The following is a 20496-nucleotide window of genomic DNA, read 5'->3' on the forward strand; positions in this document are numbered from 1 at the left end:
GCCATCAGCACTACATCATCAGCGTAGGCCAGGCACCCTAACCTCTCTCCTCCTATCTCTACTCCTTTCCCGGCTTTCCTAATTCTCACTATCAGCTCCTCGAGGTACATGTTGAAAAGCGTCGAGGACATCACACAGCCTTGCCTGACTCCTACATTATTTTCTAACCACCCAGTAGTGATGTCTCCTAACGTGAGCTGCACCTCATTTCCCTCATATAGACTCTGTATTATATTTACTATCTTTTCATCTACACCTACATGTCCTAGCAGTCTAATGAGCTTTTCTCTGTTCACTGTGTCGTACGCCTTTTCAAGATCTATGAATACTAGGTATAACTCCTCTTCAACCTGTTCCTTTCAATAATCTCTTTTAAGGTAAATATATTTTCCAGCCCTCCTCTTCCTTTCCTAAATCAACTCTGTTCCTCTCCTAGCACCTTTTGCGTCTCTATCCAGGTCTTTAGCTTTTCACTTATTACTATTCCAAATACCTTTGCCATTGTGTTCATGATAGTTATTGGCCTATAATTTCCTATCTCTGCTTTGTCCTTTCCCCCTCCTTTATGTATCAGAGCTACCCTGCTCTTTTTCCAGTCCTGTGGTACCTCCCTTTCCTCCAAAACCTTGCAGATATTAAAAATAACCTTCCTGACTGCATCTCCTCCATACTTAAGGAATTCTCCGATGATGTCATCTGTTCCTGCCGCCTTCCCATTCTTCAACATTTTCAGTCCTCGCTCTACCTCCCATATTTCTATTCCTACCTCCTCCATTTCCTTTCTGTCGCTGTAGATCACCATGTTCTTTATTCCTCTATCCCCTGTATCTATCTTGAGTACATTACTCCAGTACTCTTCTATTACTGACCTTATTTCTTCCTCTGTTCCAGTCTCCCTGGCCTCTGTTTTCAGTATCACCCTCTGATCTACCTCTTTCCCGCCTAGAATCCTCTTCAGTCTTTTCTACCCTTCTTTTTCTCTCTCTCCTCGGGACAGATTTCATACAGCTGTGACGCCACCATGCATCTCCTCAGATCGAGAGAAAACGAAAAGTTGTAGGGGTAACTTGCATGTTTCATGGTATCTTGGCACCTTAGCTAACTCTGCATTTTAAACTCTTCACTGAACGAAGGTTTACTTATAGGGTCGAGTAAAGTTAAGTATTTATGTATTATTATGCCTTGGAGTTAAGTGATATCGCAGTGACTCAAATGCATACAAAACAGCCCCAGGATTCCGCGTTCAGCCAGAGTCGGTTAGAGATTGTTTTTAAATCCTGAACAAATTCAACGCCAACTATACACAGCCCACCATTGTGCCTACTGCCCTATAGATAACACAACAACAGCTCCAACAGCAACTCCCCGTATGCTAAATGGAATGGAAAGGGCCCCTGTGACGGCAAAGCCCAAGCAGAGACAGCAGGAGTGATTTGAGAAGAGAGGAAACATTTAGTTCTGACATTTGGTGCATACGCCACCTCAAGCAATGGAGACTGGATGCGTTTTGCAGAGATATTGAAGGTGTCAGTCCATGCTGGAGTGGGTGAAGGTGAAGGGTGAGAGACAGGGAAGTGGAGGCGGCCGGATATTTGTTGACCCCTTACCTTTCTTTTGCATGCGGGGCGTTGCTGGCTAGGCTGCTCACCACTAAGGACAGCACCTCAAAGGGTGTGCGTGGACTCCTCGAACCGCGCCTACTATAAAACAACAATAAACGTCTTTTTTTATAGACGTTTGTTGTTTTTTGAACTGAGGGGAAAACAGAGCAAGGCAGCGCTACCACATTGTCGTACACATTGCAGTGTATTTGCCATTTCCTAATCCAAAACTGTTGGGCCCACATAAAAAACTATTTTCCATTATTTTTTGTCTTAAAACCGTAATTATTAATGTATTGCACGTAGAATGGATAAATCGACATTCCTTAAACTGATCTGAGTATCGTAATTTTTAAATGATTATCGCACATCTACGAACGGTGCCACCCTGGTGCTGCCATCATGCGGGCATTCTCCACAACCTCTACAGAGTCTATATCTTTCTATAATGGCAACTTACGTTATGGCTGAGCATGACCTACGAGCTCATCTCCGGCGCATTAGCCCTCTCTACCATCGAACTTTGCGTCCATAGCCCCATCTCCTTTGTATGGTCTCCTTGAGTACAACCAAAACCCCTCGTCACCCTAAGAAACCTTATAACAATCACAAGGCACTCCATGATAACAGTAACTAACCTGCTCACTGAGAGTCCTCCGTGTACCGAGGACCCACCCACACGGGGCCAAGGACACATTACGCACTTGTCCCTACGTTCCTTGACTCCACTTCGGCGCTACACTCCCTCGTCCTCTGCTGATTATACTCGTCTGGACTTGAGGCTGCCTCTGAGAGGGACTTTCAGCAGTGATACCAACCTATCGCGAACAAAGCTTTTTTTTATTTCTTTAAGGTGTTTGCAACACAAATATTTCGTTGCTTATCAAAGAATATTCGGTAATGTTACACACACACACACACACACACACACACACACATGCGGGTACACTGTTAAGACTATCATTGATTCGAAAGCATGAAGCGAATCATCGACACGACTTACTAAGGTACCAGATAATGTCCATAATTTGTACATTAATACCGTGATGCTGTAACGTTAAAAGTCTGGCACACATATTTGCAGGGCCACGGTCAGAGGGTTGAATCCCCCAACACATAACTATTAGAACACAGTGTACGGACCGAGTCAGTGAAACAGTGATTCGATATCCCGGATCCCCGAACGAGTAGACCTTTGCCTGAGTCTTCAAACGCACACACACACACACACACACACACGTAGCAACTAATCTCGGTAAAATGTAAACTAAGGAATAGGAAGCAAGTTTACCAAGTAGCCTACACGTGTTTCTTATTCATAATTATGTAACAAGAATTATCTATAAACCTCTCTCTCTCTCTCTCTCTCTCTCTCTCTCTCTCTCTCTCTCTCTGGAAAACCAAGACTTCTCAATAGCTGTTTTTAGACTTTTTACTACATCCTCCGCCTCTTTCTCGTTTTTTTTTTTCTTATTCATTCACCTACTTCTTTTTCTTCCTCACCTTCATTATTATCTATGTTTTACTTTTTTCCTTCCCCTCCTCCTCCTTCAACTCCTCCTCCTCATGCATCTCCTTCTTCCAGACGGGTCGGGGAGTCATCTCAACCTCTTCAGCAATAAGCAGCCGCCCAAGAAGAAGAGGAAGAGCCGCACCGCCTTCACCAACCACCAGATCTTCGAGTTGGAGAAGCGATTCCTCTACCAGAAGTACCTCTCGCCCGCGGACAGGGACGAAGTGGCGCAGACCCTCGGATTAAGTAATGCACAGGTGAGTGGAGGAGGACGAGAAGGAGGAGAAGGTGAAGGAGGTGGAACGAGGGGGAGGAGGTGAGGGGTGGAACGAGGAGGAGGAATGGACGAGAGGAGGAGGAAACGCGGGGAACCGTGACTGGCGTGTATTGGAACGATGGATAAGGGTGGCAAGTATAAAGTGTCCTTGCATAGAGGTAATGAGGGTAATGGAAGAGAGAGAGAGAGAGAGAGAGAGAGAGAGAGAGAGAGAGAGAGAGAGAGAGAGAGAGAGAGAGAGAGAGAGAGAGATTGTTAAAAGCACATTACATTATTTTGATCAGTGAATTTTAAAGCATAAAGATTAGATAAGACTCGTTCATTTCTATCTCTCTTATATAGTCAAACCTTTACTACTTAAACTTAATTTAGATCATATACAATTATGAAAAACGTGAAAACATTAGCAGTAATAGTAGTAGTAGTAGTAGTAGTGATGGTGGTAGCAATAATTGTGGTAGTGGGGAGGGGGCTGGTGGCGGTAGTAGTAGTAGTAGTAGTAGTAGTAGTAGTAGTAGTAGTAGCAGTAGCGTGATAATAACAATGATAATTATAATAACAATGATAATAATAGTAAAACCTTTCTCTATGCGGCAGGTGATCACGTGGTTCCAGAACAGGCGGGCCAAGCTGAAGCGAGACATGGAGGAGCTGAAGAAGGACGTCACCTCCCACAAGCTGCTGAGCGACCACTCCGCCTTCATCAAGACCATGACACAGATGGGTCTCCTCAAGCACAAGCCAGGCGAGGCGTTCGACTTCAAGAAACTGACCGAGTGACACCGCGCTTGGGATGGGAGGGAGGGAGGGGGGCACGGTAAGGTTGTGTGGGGAGGAGGGGGTACGGTTATTTTTTTTTTTGTGTGTGTGTGTTGTGTCTCTCTGTATGTCTGTTTGTCTGGCTCGCTCGCTTCTGTCTCAGTATATTTATGGAGTTGTAGGCCGGAATTTTGGAAGGATACATCAGTTAAAGAGTGACTGGTTTTCTCTGCACACACACACACACACACACACACACACACGAAGGATAAGGCGCCTCCCTGGTCATAATTCTTCAGTTTAAATTAAGCAAAGGCGTCACCGAGTTGTTTGTGTGTGTGCGGGAGTAGTCTTTTCTCTTTTTCATGACAAAGTGTAATATATTTGTAGATAGATAGTTTCCTCACTGGCGTATCTGTAAATAGTTTGTCCTTTTTTCAGAGGACATTGCGGGTAAGAGAAAAGGCTAACTGGAAAAGAAAATACTCGTAGTGAATTTGTTTGTGTGTGTGTGTGTGTGTGTGTGTGTGTGTGTGTGTGTGTGTGTGTGTGTGTGTTTTGAGGTTGAGTGCCATTTTTTATTATTACAGGAAAAATGCTCATCTATATATTGTTTTAATGTTTTAGTATACAAAGACCAGAATATTCATGTTCTCATTGTTGTTTTTACATTTATTCTATTATTTTTTCATCCACGATATTTCTGTAAAATCTTATCTTTTATGCATAAACTTTGCTGAAATTTCTGTACTTAAAGTTTAATGTACGTCATTATTATACATTACATTTTTTATGAATAGTTATGTAGAAGCAGGCAAGGTTATGTACACAGACTAAGGGAAAGCTGCACGAACTGTCATTTATCAGGAAACATCTGATAAACTCTTATGGTCAGGAAATGTGCATTATTTTTTGTCTCCCTTCCCGGCAATGATCGGCATTTGAACTAGAGATTAAGATGACTTAAGTGGATGAACGTGTGTTTTTCTTTTCACTTTTGAGAGGAACCTTGTGAGCTCTATGAAAGTGTGGCGAAAAATTAATCTGAAATCTTTTAATGTGACTAGAAATTGAATAATGTGAAATCGTCAACTTCTCAGGTCAGGTATAAAAGCTCATAAATTTGTATCTAAAGTGTGTAAGCAATGTAAATGTGTATGAACCGCTTACTTAACCATGTGAGACGGTAAGGTAGTTCAGATGAGAAATCAAAGGAATGTTAATCGTTTAAGAAAAGTCACGTGTGTGTGTGTGTGTGTGTGTGTGTGTGTGTGTGTGTCACCAGTCTCGCCAAGGCTATATTTTGTATATAGAACTATTGCTGTACAAATTAGTGTACATATTTTTTTTAATAAAAGTATTACAACGACCATCCAAATGCACGGTGCACTGGCCTTTGGCTCACCCTCCCTGGCACCCACGTGTGCTGCTTGTAGGGCTCCGATCGCTAGCAACACTACATATATAGTAGTATTAGTAGCAACAACAATATATATATATATATATATATATATATATATATATATATATATATATATATATATATATTAGTAGCAGCACCAGCACTATTTACAACAGCAGCGACAGCAGTAGCAGAGATAGAAGTATTAGTAACAAATAATAAATTATCTCACCATGTACGGTGGCAATCCCGGACTTCACACTGGCCCGTGTCCCGGGGTAACTGGCTCTTAGTTCTTACCTACCACAGCCTGAAGGGGCCAACGGATCGGAGATGAACACCGCAGCCGTAGCGTATGTATACGGTAGCGATTGAGAATGTTTAAAATAGCTTACCCTATAGTAGAGTCCTTGTATATTGTTTTCTTTGAAACGTTAAAGGGATAACTGGTCCATTTAATAATTAGTGACCATAAGAATATAATATAATGAGTCTACAAGACGGTATACTGTATAGACCTATACATGGCATTGTGGTTAAAGGGGTGACTGATCTATTGAATTCAGGACGATTTATCCATCGTTTATACATTAATATTATCTATAGCCTACTCGTAGTTTCATCTTCCCTTCGAGATCTTTATATTGTAGTTTCATCTTCCCTTCGAGATCTTTATAGACTATTTAATCATTCGTTATACCGATCATCAGGGCAGGTTCTTGATCTGTGATGATTTGTGCTGAGAAATGTAAGGTTGGCAACAAGAGATCAATGCATGGGTGGTCAATTATAGAGGCAGAAATGTTGTTTAGCCTACGAACAAGATATGATTAGATATGCCTACCACACCAATTGCCTGTCAGTTGCCGATTACTACCTCTTAATTGTACACCACCTGCACACTCCAAACAAAACACACCGTTTCCCTTCAAGGCATGCAGCCTGCCACGTACGCATTACTATAATCACAATATAATTAGATTTTGTTTAATAGTACCGCCACTTAACCTCCCGAAATAACAATTTTCCCACCAGCAGCCTCCCTACTCCCATTCCTGCGGTCTCCTTATCCCTAACACAAGCTGTATCCCACCATCATCATGATAATGTAAAGCAACAAACGTTCCTTCATACAGAAGTTACACCTCCACGCATGCACTGGGCAGCAGCGTTCATAATGTTGCGACGAGCGGCCTCTGGTAACTCCACTTGCTCCAAAGGCCACTATCCTCTGTGAATGCGAACAGACCAAGCCAGTGATCCCCCTGACTTTGTGATTGGAGGGAGATTACGCTTCATTCTGAATCATGTAAGTATGACACTGCCTTCAAACGTGACCACCAGGCATGTTTACTGTGTTATCAAGAACACTATTAGAGCCGTCCTTTACCGAAATCACATCCTACCATCAACACAAAAGGATGTGGCATATATGATATCAAACTACCAATTTTCAGTTTTATTTGGCAGTGTTCAGGTATGCATTTGTAAAGCTGACGATTAATTCCTAATTTGTAGTCTGATTAGCATTTTGGAGCATTGATGTAGTGTGGCCCAAGATCAACCTCTCCCGCTCTGCCAGGGTTGGTGCCTCAGACTTTTATAATTAATGTTCTGGCATCGTCGAGCAGCCGTGCGGACTGACGGCAGCTCGCCTGATCAGCTGGGAGGACTATCGTACTTCAGACTAGTGAAGATGCTAAAGATAGTCAACAAGTGAAAGTTTGGGTATTTTAGTTCATTCTTGTGCAAAAATCATGAGTGAATTGACGTTACTGAAAAAGCACGTGTGTAATTAAGTATGCAGACGGATGAATCAAAAGTAGGCGGACCCACGAAGCGATTGTTATATGAAGGCTATAGGTTAAAATAAGAAAATGCTCTTTTCTAACGAGAGGTGTTCAAGGGAAGTTGAAACTAAACGTATAAAGAGAGCAAAACTAACATGGAATTGACACCTTAGAAATAATAAAATCCTGTGTATACTTAAGACCCCATTACGAGCCTTGAATATACATTATAAAGTTTGAACAATGACCTTAATGATACATTGACGATGCCCTCCACGTTCAGTAGCAGTGGGTTGGGCAGGAAAGAAAAAGCATGAGAGCAAAACAGCGTGTATCCTAGGACACTTTGCAGAACTTTTATCCTTCCTGCACAGGCTTGCATTTGAGGTTACAGAATTTCAATCATAACGGTCATTTCCTCACCAGCACACGACGGCTGAGCATGCGGTGTCTACTACATGCCAAGGCGGTGCTAGGGCCGGGGCGGGGGATGTTCTGCTTCAGGGCAGCAGCAACGGTGAATGCTGCTCCCACCCGTGTGCCCCTGCAGGAGGTGCCGGGCCCCAAATGCTACCCGGTCGTGGGCACCCTCTTCGATATGATCTTCGATAAAGGTTCATGTGTGTGTGTGTGTGTGTGTGTGTGTGTGTGTAAGATGATTTGATACCCGTTTCAGGATTCTAGGGACACATTTACATTGATATTCAGGCCATACAAACCCTCTGGTCCAGACTTGGTGGTCTGTTCCTAAACCTAAACGAAACTGCACCAAACCGTCACCAAGAAGTTGCCTTCAAAGCCTTATGATAGCAAATATTAAGGTGGAGGAAGTAGCAGTCGAGTTTCTCAGGGACCACTGGAGGTGGACGCTTACTCCATTATCATACAACAACGTTGATAGAAAAAAAATGGTGCACTCTGAACTTGTTTAAACGTAAATTTAGGGCCACTCAATCCGGACGTTCCATCAATCATAACGAATCGATCAGTTTTCCTCGACGACGGAGTTTCTCATTAGAGAAAATGTTAGGACATAACAGCTTTTCCTCGTAGGATTTTTTGCGGAAGGAAGAGATTATCCTTGTTGCCCAATGTTGAACACCTAATCTAACGTAGCTATAATGTCTTTAGCCCCCCCCCCCCCTTTTTTTTCCTTACACCTCCTCCAGTCTGCCACCAGGCATATTATCCTGGACTGCCACTGTATGTGACGATGAAAAGTGGAACCGGTAAGGTGTGAATGTTACTAAAAGGGAGTGCATAGGCAGAGATAACTGGAGATTCACTTGCATGTGGAGTCTACTGCATGCCAAGGCGGTGCTGGGGCCGGGGGGGGGGATGTTCTGCTCAGAGGGAACACACAAGTGTCATATATAGATAGGTAGATGGATATGGATACAAATAGAGAGATAAATACAGATAGACAGATAGATAGATGGAGAGATAGATAGATAGATAGATAGACTGATAATTTATATATAGATATGTGATCTCGTAGTATTTATCTACGTATTGTCACATATGTAATCACTTCCAACCATTGCTTTTAAGAAAGTTCTCAGATGGAACACACAAGTGTCATATATAGATAGATAAATGGATATAGATACAAATAGAGAGATAAATACAGATAGACAGAGATAGATAGATAGATAGATAGATAGACAGATAGACTGATGATTTATATATAGAGATATGTGATCTTGTAGTACTAATCTACGTATTGTCTCATATGTAATCACTTCCAACCATTGCTTTCGTCTGGCCCCCAGATTTTGACAAAGCTCAGATACATCATTATTTCAAGAAGCTTTTCTTGAGATATGGGCCAGTTGTACGCATCAAGATCCCAGGCCAGCCCACCCTCGTGATGCTCCAAAACCCTGAAGACATCAAGACTATACTCAACGCGACCATGATCAACCCTTACAGAGAGCCTATAGGGTGCATCAGGAAAATCAGATACGATGATGACTATTATGAAAAAAAATGTGGACTTGTAGCTGAGTAGGTACAAAAAATGCTCTTTGACTGAATGTGTCCATGTGTATGTGCATGCATGATTTTCTTTTTTAATGATAGATACTTGGATGTGTGCATATAATTATTTATCTACTAGTTGTGATGTACGGGAAATTAGCTTTGCTTGTGTCACCTCTCTCTTCGTTATTTTAGTGGCAGCCCCAACCATTCCAGTCTTCCAGCTTTTTTTTCTGCCTGTAGCGCCGGTAGGCTTTCTTGAGGGGCCTTATGGACGGCCCCAGCAGGTTAGTGGCGCAGGCTAATTTAATAGTAATTTTATTTATAGTGGCTGCCCTCCGGTGCTCCTCCTATTGACAAGTGTCGCTGAAGTTAAGGTTGATCGAACATCCGGACAGCATGTGAAGTTAAGGTTGATCGAACATCCGGACAGCATGTGAAGTTAAGTTTGATCGAACATCCGGACAGCATGTGAAGTTAAGGTTGATCGAACATCCGGACAGCATGTGAAGTTAAGGTTGATCGAACATCCGGACAGCATGTGAAGTTAAGGTTGATCGAACATCCGGACAGCATGTGAAGTTAAGGTTGATCGAACATCCGGACAGCATGTGAAGTTAAGGTTGATCGAACATCCGGACACCATGTGAAGTTAAGGTTGATCGAACATCCGGACAGCATGTGAAGTTAAGGTTGATCGAACATCCGGACAGCATGTGGGTAATCTTCCGCCATGACTTGAAAAATCAGTGTGTTTCGGTGGAGACTCGAACGTAGTCCACGCTAGGCCCTCGGGCACACCACGCCAGGGCGCTAACCACTCGGCCACCGCCTTCCCTCTCTTGGTAATCTTTCAGTTTAGTAGTGACCTGCCAGACACGAAAAGCCCCCAAAATTCAGTAATCTGTGGCATACCTCTTTGGCGGATTTGGTAGGGTTGACTTCCCGTCTAGCAGGTCGTGGGTTCAGTACCCGGCATGGTAAATTCATTTCCCCCTTTCCAGACTAGATCAATTTCTCGTTAGTTTCGAGACAATCTGATGATGTGTAATTAAGTAGATATTTAAGATGGGAAGTGCCCCCCATGACAATATTGTTTACGATATGATTCTATTTATGTGGGGACCATACTACTACAGGACAGGAGAGCTCCCCTACCCCGAAAGCACCCACCCCTTTCTCTAGGGGACCGTCAAGGTAGTGCAGACGAGACACGAACTCGTCAAGCCTGACCCGGGGTTAATCTCCGGCGGGCTCAGTGTGGGTGCCTGGAACATCTTGAGGCTCTCGGATGATCAGCGACTACCCTATCTATCAGCTGAGCTCAGGAGGCTGAGAGTGGACATAGTGGGGTTCTCTGAGACGAAGAAACCTGGCAGTGGAGATATCAGTATGGAGAATTATACCTTTTACCTTGGGTCAGGCCAGAGCAATGGTGCTCGTTGCAAGGGAGTAGCTGTAGCCATTTGTAGCCAACTACAGTCCTCTGTCGATGGGGTTACTCCGGCTGATGAACGTATGATGCTAATGAGGTGAAGCACACCTTGGGACTTGGGGAGAAAAAAATGTTCTACGCCAAGCTCCCCCATGAGACACACTAATTGTCGTGAACGACTTCAGTGCAGTTACCGGCACAGAGGAAGATGACTAGGAGTTATGTATTGGTCCCCATTGCTCTGGCACCAGAAACGTAAACATTTCACTCCTGAACTTTGCAAAGCCAAGGATGGTGAGGATTGCTGGTTCCAAGTTGCAGAGACGATAGCCTCGCCGCTGGGCTTGGTATAGCAATGCTGGTGGTGTGGCAAAGGAGATCAATCACAACCTTGTTAGTACTCGTTGGAGGATCTCTCAGAACTGTAGGGTTTTCCGGAGTACCGAGTTATTTGCGACCGACCATAGACTTGTTGCAAAGCTGAGGATACGCATCAGGTCCAAAGCATTCTCAAGATGCAACCCGCCACAGTTCCATCCTGAGAAACTGAAGGACCTGGCGTGTAGGCCTACTCAGGAGTATGCAGAGGCAGTTTCCAGTCGGTTTGAAGTGCTTGGTACTTTGGAGGACCCTGGGGAGTTGTGGGATACTTTTATCGCACCATTGGTATAGGAGTAAGGTAGGAATAAAACCTGTATCGTTGACTCGATAATGTATTCGGTCAAACCTGTTGTTAAACAAAAAACAGACACTTCAGAATCACAAATATAAAGCTCAGTCAATTACATTTAAGCAATAAATCATCATTGAATTATTCAACTCCTACAGAGTATGACAATGACTCAGAAGTACATACAGTGCAGTTCACGTTTTCGGGGTATTTTGGTCTCTGTCGTGGTTTGTGGCCTCGCCTCCTTCGAGGGCAGTAAGACGGCAGTCCTCACTCCATCACAATAGAGCTTCTGCCTTGTCTCCTCTCCACAGTCCTAGGCTCCCCCTATCACTCATAGTTGATTCATCAAAAGGACGATCTGCACGTGTGGGGTTGTAAACTTGCATGGCCTTTTTCCCTGCGCCTGCGGGATCGTTAATCTATCCCTCACCGAACTACTGGTGTGACACTTTTGCTCTGTAAACACCCAGCAGCCGAACCACACCACAACACCACAGTTCTCCGTTTCCCATTTTCACTTCCTCCACACACTCCTTCCTTTACCCCTTCACTTACCCGTTTCGCGATTTTGGCAATAACAGATACCTTTAAATGTGAAAATCTCAAAGCTGCCGAGTAGTGTACGTATTGGAGAGTGCCCAAGATCTAGGAGTGGCGTTGCATCGAGGGAGACACTGGAGAATATAGAAAAGAGTCGTGCTGTCAGGCTGGATGGGGACTCGAGCGATACAGGACTCTATCACGAAGGACCAGAACCCTTCTGAGGAGGGATGATGAGAAGTACGTCAAAGGTATCGCTGAGGATGTCGATGGTTGATTAAAAGCGAAGGACCTTCGACCTGCCTTTCGAGCTCTGAAGAAGCCCCGCTCCATATCTCGTCTCAGATTAATACTATCCGAACGGCTGATGGGCAGATAGTATAGATGCGGATGGGTGCCTGGCTCGTTGGGCCGAGTACTTTGTGCAGCTGTAAACGGCAATTAAAGCCCCCAAGCGGACAGCTCCCTCTGGTTGGGTTGCAGATGGCGGCTGCTGAAACTTCACCCTCTCTTGCGGAAGTGAGGGAGGCTGTGAAGTTGAAGGGTGGAAAGGCAGCTGGGATCTATAATTTTAGCGCAGAGTGTTGAAAGCTGGAGGTGAACTTATGATTCGGGGGTTGCATGCGGTGCTGAATGCCATATGGCAGTCCTGTGCCATTTCTCTTGACTGGAAAAGGGTACTGGTTGCCCCTATAGTTAGCCATTAGCCCACGCATGTGAGACCAGGTCCACCACGCGTGGTTATTATTTTTTTTAGAACACACACCTTTACCAAATACTATACCCGGCCCAAACCTTCACAAAAGCCTTTGGGTAAAGGTTCTTGTTCTAAAAAAAAAAAATAACCACGCGTGGTGGACCTGGTCTCACATGCGTGGGCTAATGGCTAACTAAGCATACCATCGCTAACCTAGCGTACCACCACTAACCGGATCGTTGGTAACACTGCTCACATCGCAATGGCGTCGCCATGTAAACACAGCGCGCATATGTATAATATGCCTTTTCACTACCTTTACCACTTTTTCATTACTTTTAAGTTTTTCCGCCTTCATATTATGGTTAAGGGACATGTATTTCGTCCCTTAAGTACAATATGGAGGCGTAATATCGTATTTTGGAGGCGCGGAGTGATTTTCAATAATTACCAAAACACCAACTTTTCAAAAATCGCTAGCAGCGATTCTATCAATTTGCGGGGTTCAAAATGCATAGAATTATGAAATCTAACCCATGTTTAGGGTGAGAAGTATCGCAGTGAGATGGGCAACTCTCTGGACATTTACCGACTGTTGTAGCTAAAGAACCTTTTTATTCACCTTCATCTCACTTATCAAAAATACAGTGTAACCTCGATTGTCGAACGACTCGCATCTCGAACAAATTGCTTCACGAATATATTTGCCGAACAGACAAAGCACCGGCTTCCGAACAAAATTCGCGGTTCCCGAACAGGCAAGCCGGCAACCAAGTGGTCCACGGGCTGAGGTCGGTAAGATGTAAAGCGGGAGACAGTTAGTAACTGAACTAGTGTTTTTCAGGAATGGGGAGGAATGGTATCGGGTGTCATCACTGCTACGGCCCAAGGTTTTGCGGATGGACAATTTGCACCCTTACTTGCCTCAGATGGATCAGGTGACTCTTGACTTCTTGAACAGGTAAGAAGTTATTACTTTTTTATTGTCACCATGGTTGTTGAATGATCTAATCAGATGAGTGATGAAATGCAAGTTAGTGGTTTGGACTATAGAGAGGCAGTGGAGTCACTGTAATAAGACTAGAAGTACCCAGGTCCGCATGAATAGCAGAGATTAGAGAAATACTTTAAAAGTCATAAAATTTGAAAAGTATAAAAACAAAGTTTGAAGTGAATACAAATAGAGTAAATCACTGTATTGTGGTAGTTCCAGTGTTTAAAAAAATAGGCTACATGTTTTTTTAAGTACATTTAACCTTTTGTAGTGGCGCTATCATAACTAATGGGGTCGTCCTAGTGACATGGCTGCTGCTGACACACACACAAAAAAAAAAAAAAAAAAAAAAAACTGTCTAAAACGGAGGAAACACCTTCCACACCAAACTCAAGCCCATTGTCTGCAATTTCATATTACACCTTGGAAAGTTTGGATTTCCCTTTCCAAGAGTACATAGTAGGTAATCAAGTCATGCCCCAATTGCTTGTGGTGACTTCACAAGTTCACAGACACCTCTAGACAAATTCTTTTGCTCTTTTAAAAAACATGGTTTTGGATATATTTTCAGACCCCAGGGGTGAGCTGAACTTATTGATTTTTCACCTACCTATAACACTGATACCTTGTTCCTCCTGGGAATGATAGCTAACACCTGCCCTCACACTTCGCCTATGTCTCCTTCAACCATATTTCCATATTGTTAAGTCGGACGTGTACTTGGGTTCCGTGTCGCCGTCAGGAGACTCCGTGGGAGGGAAATATGTAAACACCTTGCACAGCTTCTGTAGTTTAATATTCTTCCTTAGTAGTACAATTCACTCTGACTCGATCTTCACTGACCACTAGCTTACTATGACTGGGACTGGCTCCCTCGCCCTCTTCTCCTATATACAGTATATTTTAGATCATACAAGAACATGTAGCAAAAATATATGCGAGTTGGCAACACTTCCCGCCTGGCGTCTGGCCGCGCCCCGCGGGGCGCGGACGGCTCGCCTTGCTCCCCGTCCCCCTGCTCGCTCCTCCCGGAGCCTTCTAGAGGCACATGGACGCCGGGGGAAGCTTCCAGCACAATAATATGACCATCAATCTCCCAACCTCTCCACACTCTTCTACTTGACTTTCATACATCTTTGCACACTTTTTAGTTAATATTTTTGTTTCATGCTCAAGTGTCTCACTGTGTTTCACCTCCACATTTGACACCATGCTCTCTCATCCACACCACATCTATATGCCTCCTTATTGTTCACTCTGCCTCAGTTATTCTGAAACTTTACACTACCATGTCCCCCCTAGGAATGGGTGCTTCCCTCCATGCCCACCCTGCATATATAGATTAAATTCCCAGTCAGATTTAGTAAATAATGGCAAGCCAAAGTAGACTATAAAAAAAAACTAAGCTAATAAAAGCAATAATTTTGCCTTTTTTCATAAACTTCTCAATGTTAGTGGTGGCTGAGTGATTGGTGTGCCGGCACTGCATCCAGGAGGACGCAGGTTCCCATCTCACCCGCCCCCACAGACTGGGATTTTTAAATCACTGCCGAGTGGCCTAAGACTACCCACATGCTGTCGTGAAGACCACCTATCACCCCTGACTCTAGATTCTCTCTCTAAAGAGGGGATCAAAGACGTGCTCTGGGGGGCAGCATGAACCAAGCAAGATAATGTCACTATAAAGACTTTCCTGTGCCACAACAGGCTGGGGCTGACCATCAGGCTTCACCAAGAAAGCCTACCAGTGCCATTGGCCAAAATGTAAAAAAATAAACAAATAATAAATTAATAAAAAAAAAAAAAAAAAAATATTCCAACAATAGAAATTTTAACTTTTCCTCCAGGGCTTGCACCCCCCTTGGAAATTACTAACGTCCCCCTAGATATACAAGTGTATGACTATTCCTGAGTGCTGTGCATTCACTTCTTTTTCTCTTGATTCTTTCAACAAACCCAATGACCTGCCTTCCCTTCCTTTCTCTCTCCCTAGCTTTCCTCTCCATGCCCCGATGGTTAGATTAAACTATTCCTCAATAGTTAAGCTTCTCTATCTCCCCTCCTACCTACTTCCCATTCACTTTATTCCCTCTGTAAATTCTGTGACATACATTGCTTTTTTCGAGTCCACTTGTATCTAACATGTACATATATCCATAGTGATACTTTTAAGTTTTTGTATTCTACCTCAGAGATAAATAATATAATGAATAGTTTTGCAAACAAAATCACAAGTTTTTTTTTCTTCCAGAATCTCCTCACTTCGAGACACCCGTGGAGAAATTACTGTTGACTTTAAAGATGAACTGGAACGGTGGGCCTTAGAATGTATGTAGTAAAGAGTTACATTTTCCTTATGATCTTGAACATTTTTCAATAAAGTATCATTAACATCTTTTTTTATTAATTTTGACCACTAGTTTTGTTCCAAATATCAAGTTCATAGCTAATCCATTTCCACATCTCTTGCATACACCTGGATGGTATATATACCCACGAGGCTGTGTATGCACTGCCTTTGGTAATCAAGGAATCAATGTTTCACTGAGCCTATATCTCAACAGGAAAACTAAGACTCACGTCAGATACACTAAAAACATTGTTCTCGGTATTCAAAATAAGCATTTTGAGACATATGCCTTAAATGTTATACTGTATACTGATTTACACCTCACTCTTACTTTCATTTATGGTTTCCAATCAGGATATAAGTTTTTTTTTATTTAATCACAATAACTGAACTTTTGAAAATTCATTGATGCCTTTTGCTTATTAGGCTTATATTTCCTCTATGGTTGTGTTGATAAAAAGAGCCTTCATATGTTACTTGATCAATAGGGACATATCATTTGGGAGGATGTTCTTGTAGGTCTTTTAAATTTTCTACTCCATTTAGGGATTTTTTATGGGTAAGGTTTTCATGTGATTGTCTTAGTTAAGAGATGGTGGCAAAAGAGGTTTATGATGAGGGTTTATACATTCCTGGTTTGCCCCATGTAAAACAAGTTTTCCCATTATTCTTTTTTCCTTATTTACATTTTCTACATCCATATCCCCTTGATGCAAAAGTAGAATTGCCATTGGGAACAGTACTTGCAACAGTAGTCAGTAGTAGTAGTGAATTAAGTAAGGTTGAATGCAATGAAGGTAAGGAAGGTACTGACTAATTATATCAACTTACATACAGGATATGGGCTATGCATGTAATGTCTTACTTCAATATCTGTTTCATAATAGAGTATTGTCTGTTCTGGTTTCACGCCTGATAAGTCAGTAGTCAACCATATCCTAGTGCTCCATGTACTGGTGGAGCGCTGACAGTAATTTTAACTGAGGATACTTCCCTGAGATGTAAATAAAGATTCCAAAGCCAAAGACTCAAAAGGCCTTAAGCCACAGGGCACACTTAGGCTCATCACTAGAGTGTCCACCTTATGTCTCAGGGGCCCATGTTTCAAACTCTGGGTGAAATGTTGGGAGAAAAATTTATGTTCCTGAATAGATAAATGTCTCATGTGCTTTGAAAAGTTTCTCCCCACAATGTTGGTGGCTATAGTCGGTGTCACTAGAGCCGGCAGGGATAATCCTTCAGGGATGGACTCGCAGGGATGGACTCGCATCATTGCTTGGGTGATGGCCTCTGTGCTGCTCGCTGGCCTGTTGTTTACAAGATCTAACCTGCTGGTAAATTCAGTTTGCGATGACATAGTCAACTATCTCTAGCTCTCTGCTACCTCTTTAAATCAGCACTGTTGGTATCTAAGTATAATTACTCTTAAGTATAATTGCTCTTCCTTGTGGCAATTTATTACCCAAAAATAATGGAAATACATTTCAGTATTAATGATAGCATGATGAAAGAAAAAGCTATTGCGTTAGGTCATTGTTTACATTATGGCAACGTAGCATCACTACACATTATGACAGAGTCAGGATTAGAAATATACCAAGAAATTTTACAATTAATGAGTTTATTCTGTAGATTGTAGCCAACCACTTCGTAGCAGCAGTAGGAAAAGTAGAGGAAAAAGTCTAGCCTTTATAGTCGCTTCCGTTGCTGGAGCCATATTACAAGTTGAATCCGAGAAGTTTCAGGTCCCTACAAAGTTCGGGATGAATAACTCTGTAGGGACCCGAAACTTCTTGGATCCGACTTGTAATACGCCCAATCGTCTGTTTATGTGTGGTTTCAACTTAGTTTTGTTATGAATGTTGTTTCAGATTTATACAGAATAGTTCAAAAGGCACATATTTATCAAAAAGGATATTACGTATTGCATTAGTTTCTATCAATGTAATCTGTTACCTTACAACTCAAAATGGGTTTTGGTAGGAATGAAAAGTCAATTTTATGCATGTTAGAACAAGTTAAGAATTAGGCAATGAGTGGGCAGTTCCATCACCCAAGCAATGATAACAAGTCCAGGAGTTCATCCTTGAAGGATTAGCCCTGCCAGCTCTTGTGACACCAACTATAGTGGTGGATCCAGTCTTCCAGTCTTGTGCTGTATAATTCCCCATGCAGGAGTAGGATATTGGATAGCCTTTGTCTCTTGAAGGGGTTCTGGTCTCGCTACCTGAGAAATGGTGATTTACTCATTTTAAAAATTAAAGCACAAAAAAAATTGATCCATATGGGAGAAGCGAAACCATGTATTGGCCAAAGGCGTGGATGAAGATTTCAAAAGACCTGAAATCACGAGGTTCCTATTGGCTCATCAATAGAGTGCTGCCTCTCATCTCAGGCCCTAAATTCAAATCCAAGGTGGAATTTTGGGAAAAGATTTACTCTCCTGAACAAACCAATTTCTCACATGCTTCGATAAGTGGAAATATCCCCATGGCCAATGCAGTGCATCATGAGGTACTCTGGAAGTCCCTGCAACTCCATGGGATTTAGCAAGGATTATTAGTGTAATGACTGGCCTGTACTGTGAGACTGAGAGTGTTATGAAGTGTGAGGGAGGCATATCCAGCTTCTTTCCTATGAACATGGAAGTGAGGAAAGGCTGCATCCTTGCCCCATCACTTTTCATCACATGCATAGATTGGGTATTGGGCAAAGTTGGGAACAAAGTCACATTTTAGAGCAACTATTAGCAATACCAGGGTCACTGAAATTTTTTCAGCCAATGATACAGTAATCCATGCCAAGTTTTACTGAAGGTTTTGGTGATGGCTCTGAAGGCACTGCATCAAGAGGCCAGGACCAAGGCATAACCACATAAGTGTTTGTATGCTTGCTAAATGAAATGGTACAGTCTGTTCATATGTGCAAGGATAATGAGATCTTGAAAATTTCACTTGCACATTTGGTAGCATAATGCAGAACAATGACAGGCCATACCAAGAAGTCTTCCAGCAGGTTGGCTTGCCCTAAAGTGTGATGGACTTGCTCAGCACAAGTACAGCGCCTCCATGTCGTTAGGTTTCTGTCTGTTGGTGATCAGGGTATGCAGGAGTCTTTCTGACTTCTGTCTCAAGGGTGGCATATCTGAAAGGGGTCTAGTGTGCCTCCATGTCGTCAGGTTTGTCTATTGGTGATCAGGTACATATATGGCATAGTCAATACCTATCCAGAAGGACAAACACTCAGACCTTAAAAAAACATAACTAAAAACATTGTTCGATTCTGATAAGAAGTGGTGTTTCTAGCACTTACTAAGTTACTATTGCCTTAAGCTAGCCCTGATAATAGCCAAAGAAATGGTGAAATATTATTATTAACAATGGTTCACTTGTTGATTACCCTCCCTATCATCAATGCAGGTGTGTGCTTGATCTCCATGAACCAACGACTTGGCTGCTTGGAGCCTTCCCTCAAGAGTGGCTCTGAACAAGAGCTCATTTGGCATGCAGCTAAAAATTTATTTCCTTATGTGGAAGAGTGTGAGACAGGTTCAAAGCTGTGGAAGTTTTACCCAAACAAACCATATAAGCAAGTCCAGCATTGCATGGAAAAGCTTAAAGAGTAAGAGTTGCTAAACATCTGTTTATATTTACACCAAATAGAGTTGTCAGTCTTTTACATATAATACTGAAAAAATAATAAATATCAAGAAAATGAGTTAACTGCCCAGACATTCTTTATCTAATATTGCTTTGGCTTTGGTTCTCACTCAAACTGAGTGTGGCATTATTGAATCTCTGATTCTTGTATGCATGCTAGCTGTTGGTGTTTTGACTGGCCTGTATGTACTCTGAGACCAAGAGTGATGTGAAATGTGGATGTATCCAACTCCTTTCCGGTGAACATTTTCTCTAAACCTGACTGCCTTATTCTTGCCCTAAACTTGTGTAACAAAAATGATAGTAACCTTTCTCCACTAAAATGATAATCCATCATAAACATGTGGAAGTGTCAAACAGGGCTTCCTTTCATCACTAAGTCTGACAAACAGCTTGTATACTATAGCTCCTTTCCAACACTGTAAGCCACAGTACATAGTACAGCTTGGCCCTTCATTACTATGTCACGCTGATACAGCAAGCTACCCTTTGCACCACTATAAAAAAATAAATACCTGGCACCATAATAACTTACATGTCTATGAAATATGGTGTGTTCACCAGATTGTTTTGTTATCCTCCTCACTACACTCAAAGACAGAATGGCATTAAGGCACTGTGAGAAGGTTGTGTCATTCCTCCTTGCTACCCTTGCTTGTACTAACCCGCCTGTAAAGTGGATATCATGTAAATGAAACTGTCCAATACCTCAGCACAGGTATCCTTGGTGTGAGATCAGTACTTCCCAGGTCAGGTCACTTCACACCTCTATGATGGGACCATTAAAGCTTCACAGACCAACATACTAACAATCTTACAAAGCAAA

At 42.6% G+C, this 20496-nt stretch overlaps 2 protein-coding genes across 12 annotated transcripts in view; both read left to right on the top strand.

Annotated features, from left to right (window-relative positions):
• The first annotated feature begins 3150 nt into the window (after nucleotides 1-3150).
• LOC126997739 (transcription factor LBX1-like) lies at nucleotides 3151-4184 on the top strand. Its single transcript, XM_050858980.1, has 2 exons — nucleotides 3151-3371; nucleotides 3989-4184. Exons 1-2 carry the CDS (start codon nucleotides 3168-3170, stop codon nucleotides 4169-4171), a joined length of 387 nt encoding a protein of 128 aa, XP_050714937.1. The 5' UTR covers nucleotides 3151-3167; the 3' UTR covers nucleotides 4172-4184.
• A 2555-nt stretch (nucleotides 4185-6739) lies between these two features.
• LOC126997458 (probable cytochrome P450 49a1) overlaps nucleotides 6740-20496 on the top strand; it is a 28718-nt gene continuing 14961 nt past the window's right edge. The window contains exons 1-7 of one of the 11 annotated variants that reach the window (XM_050858552.1): nucleotides 6741-6861; nucleotides 7769-7956; nucleotides 9115-9349; nucleotides 9651-9944; nucleotides 9980-13628; nucleotides 15913-15989; nucleotides 19431-19632. In XM_050858552.1, coding sequence (XP_050714509.1) covers nucleotides 13567-13628; nucleotides 15913-15989; nucleotides 19431-19632 — 341 coding nt within the window. In that variant the 5' untranslated portion in view covers nucleotides 6741-6861; nucleotides 7769-7956; nucleotides 9115-9349; nucleotides 9651-9944; nucleotides 9980-13566. Of the gene's footprint in view, nucleotides 6862-7768; nucleotides 7957-9114; nucleotides 9354-9650; nucleotides 13629-15912; nucleotides 15990-19430; nucleotides 19633-20496 lie in introns of all 11 variants that reach the window. The other 10 variants (XM_050858555.1, XM_050858556.1, XM_050858557.1 and 7 more) reach the window with 10 other exon arrangements.

This window comes from Eriocheir sinensis, chromosome 12, assembly GCF_024679095.1.
Source record: "Eriocheir sinensis breed Jianghai 21 chromosome 12, ASM2467909v1, whole genome shotgun sequence".
In the NCBI taxonomy this organism is placed as follows: Eukaryota; Metazoa; Arthropoda; class Malacostraca; order Decapoda; family Varunidae; genus Eriocheir; species Eriocheir sinensis.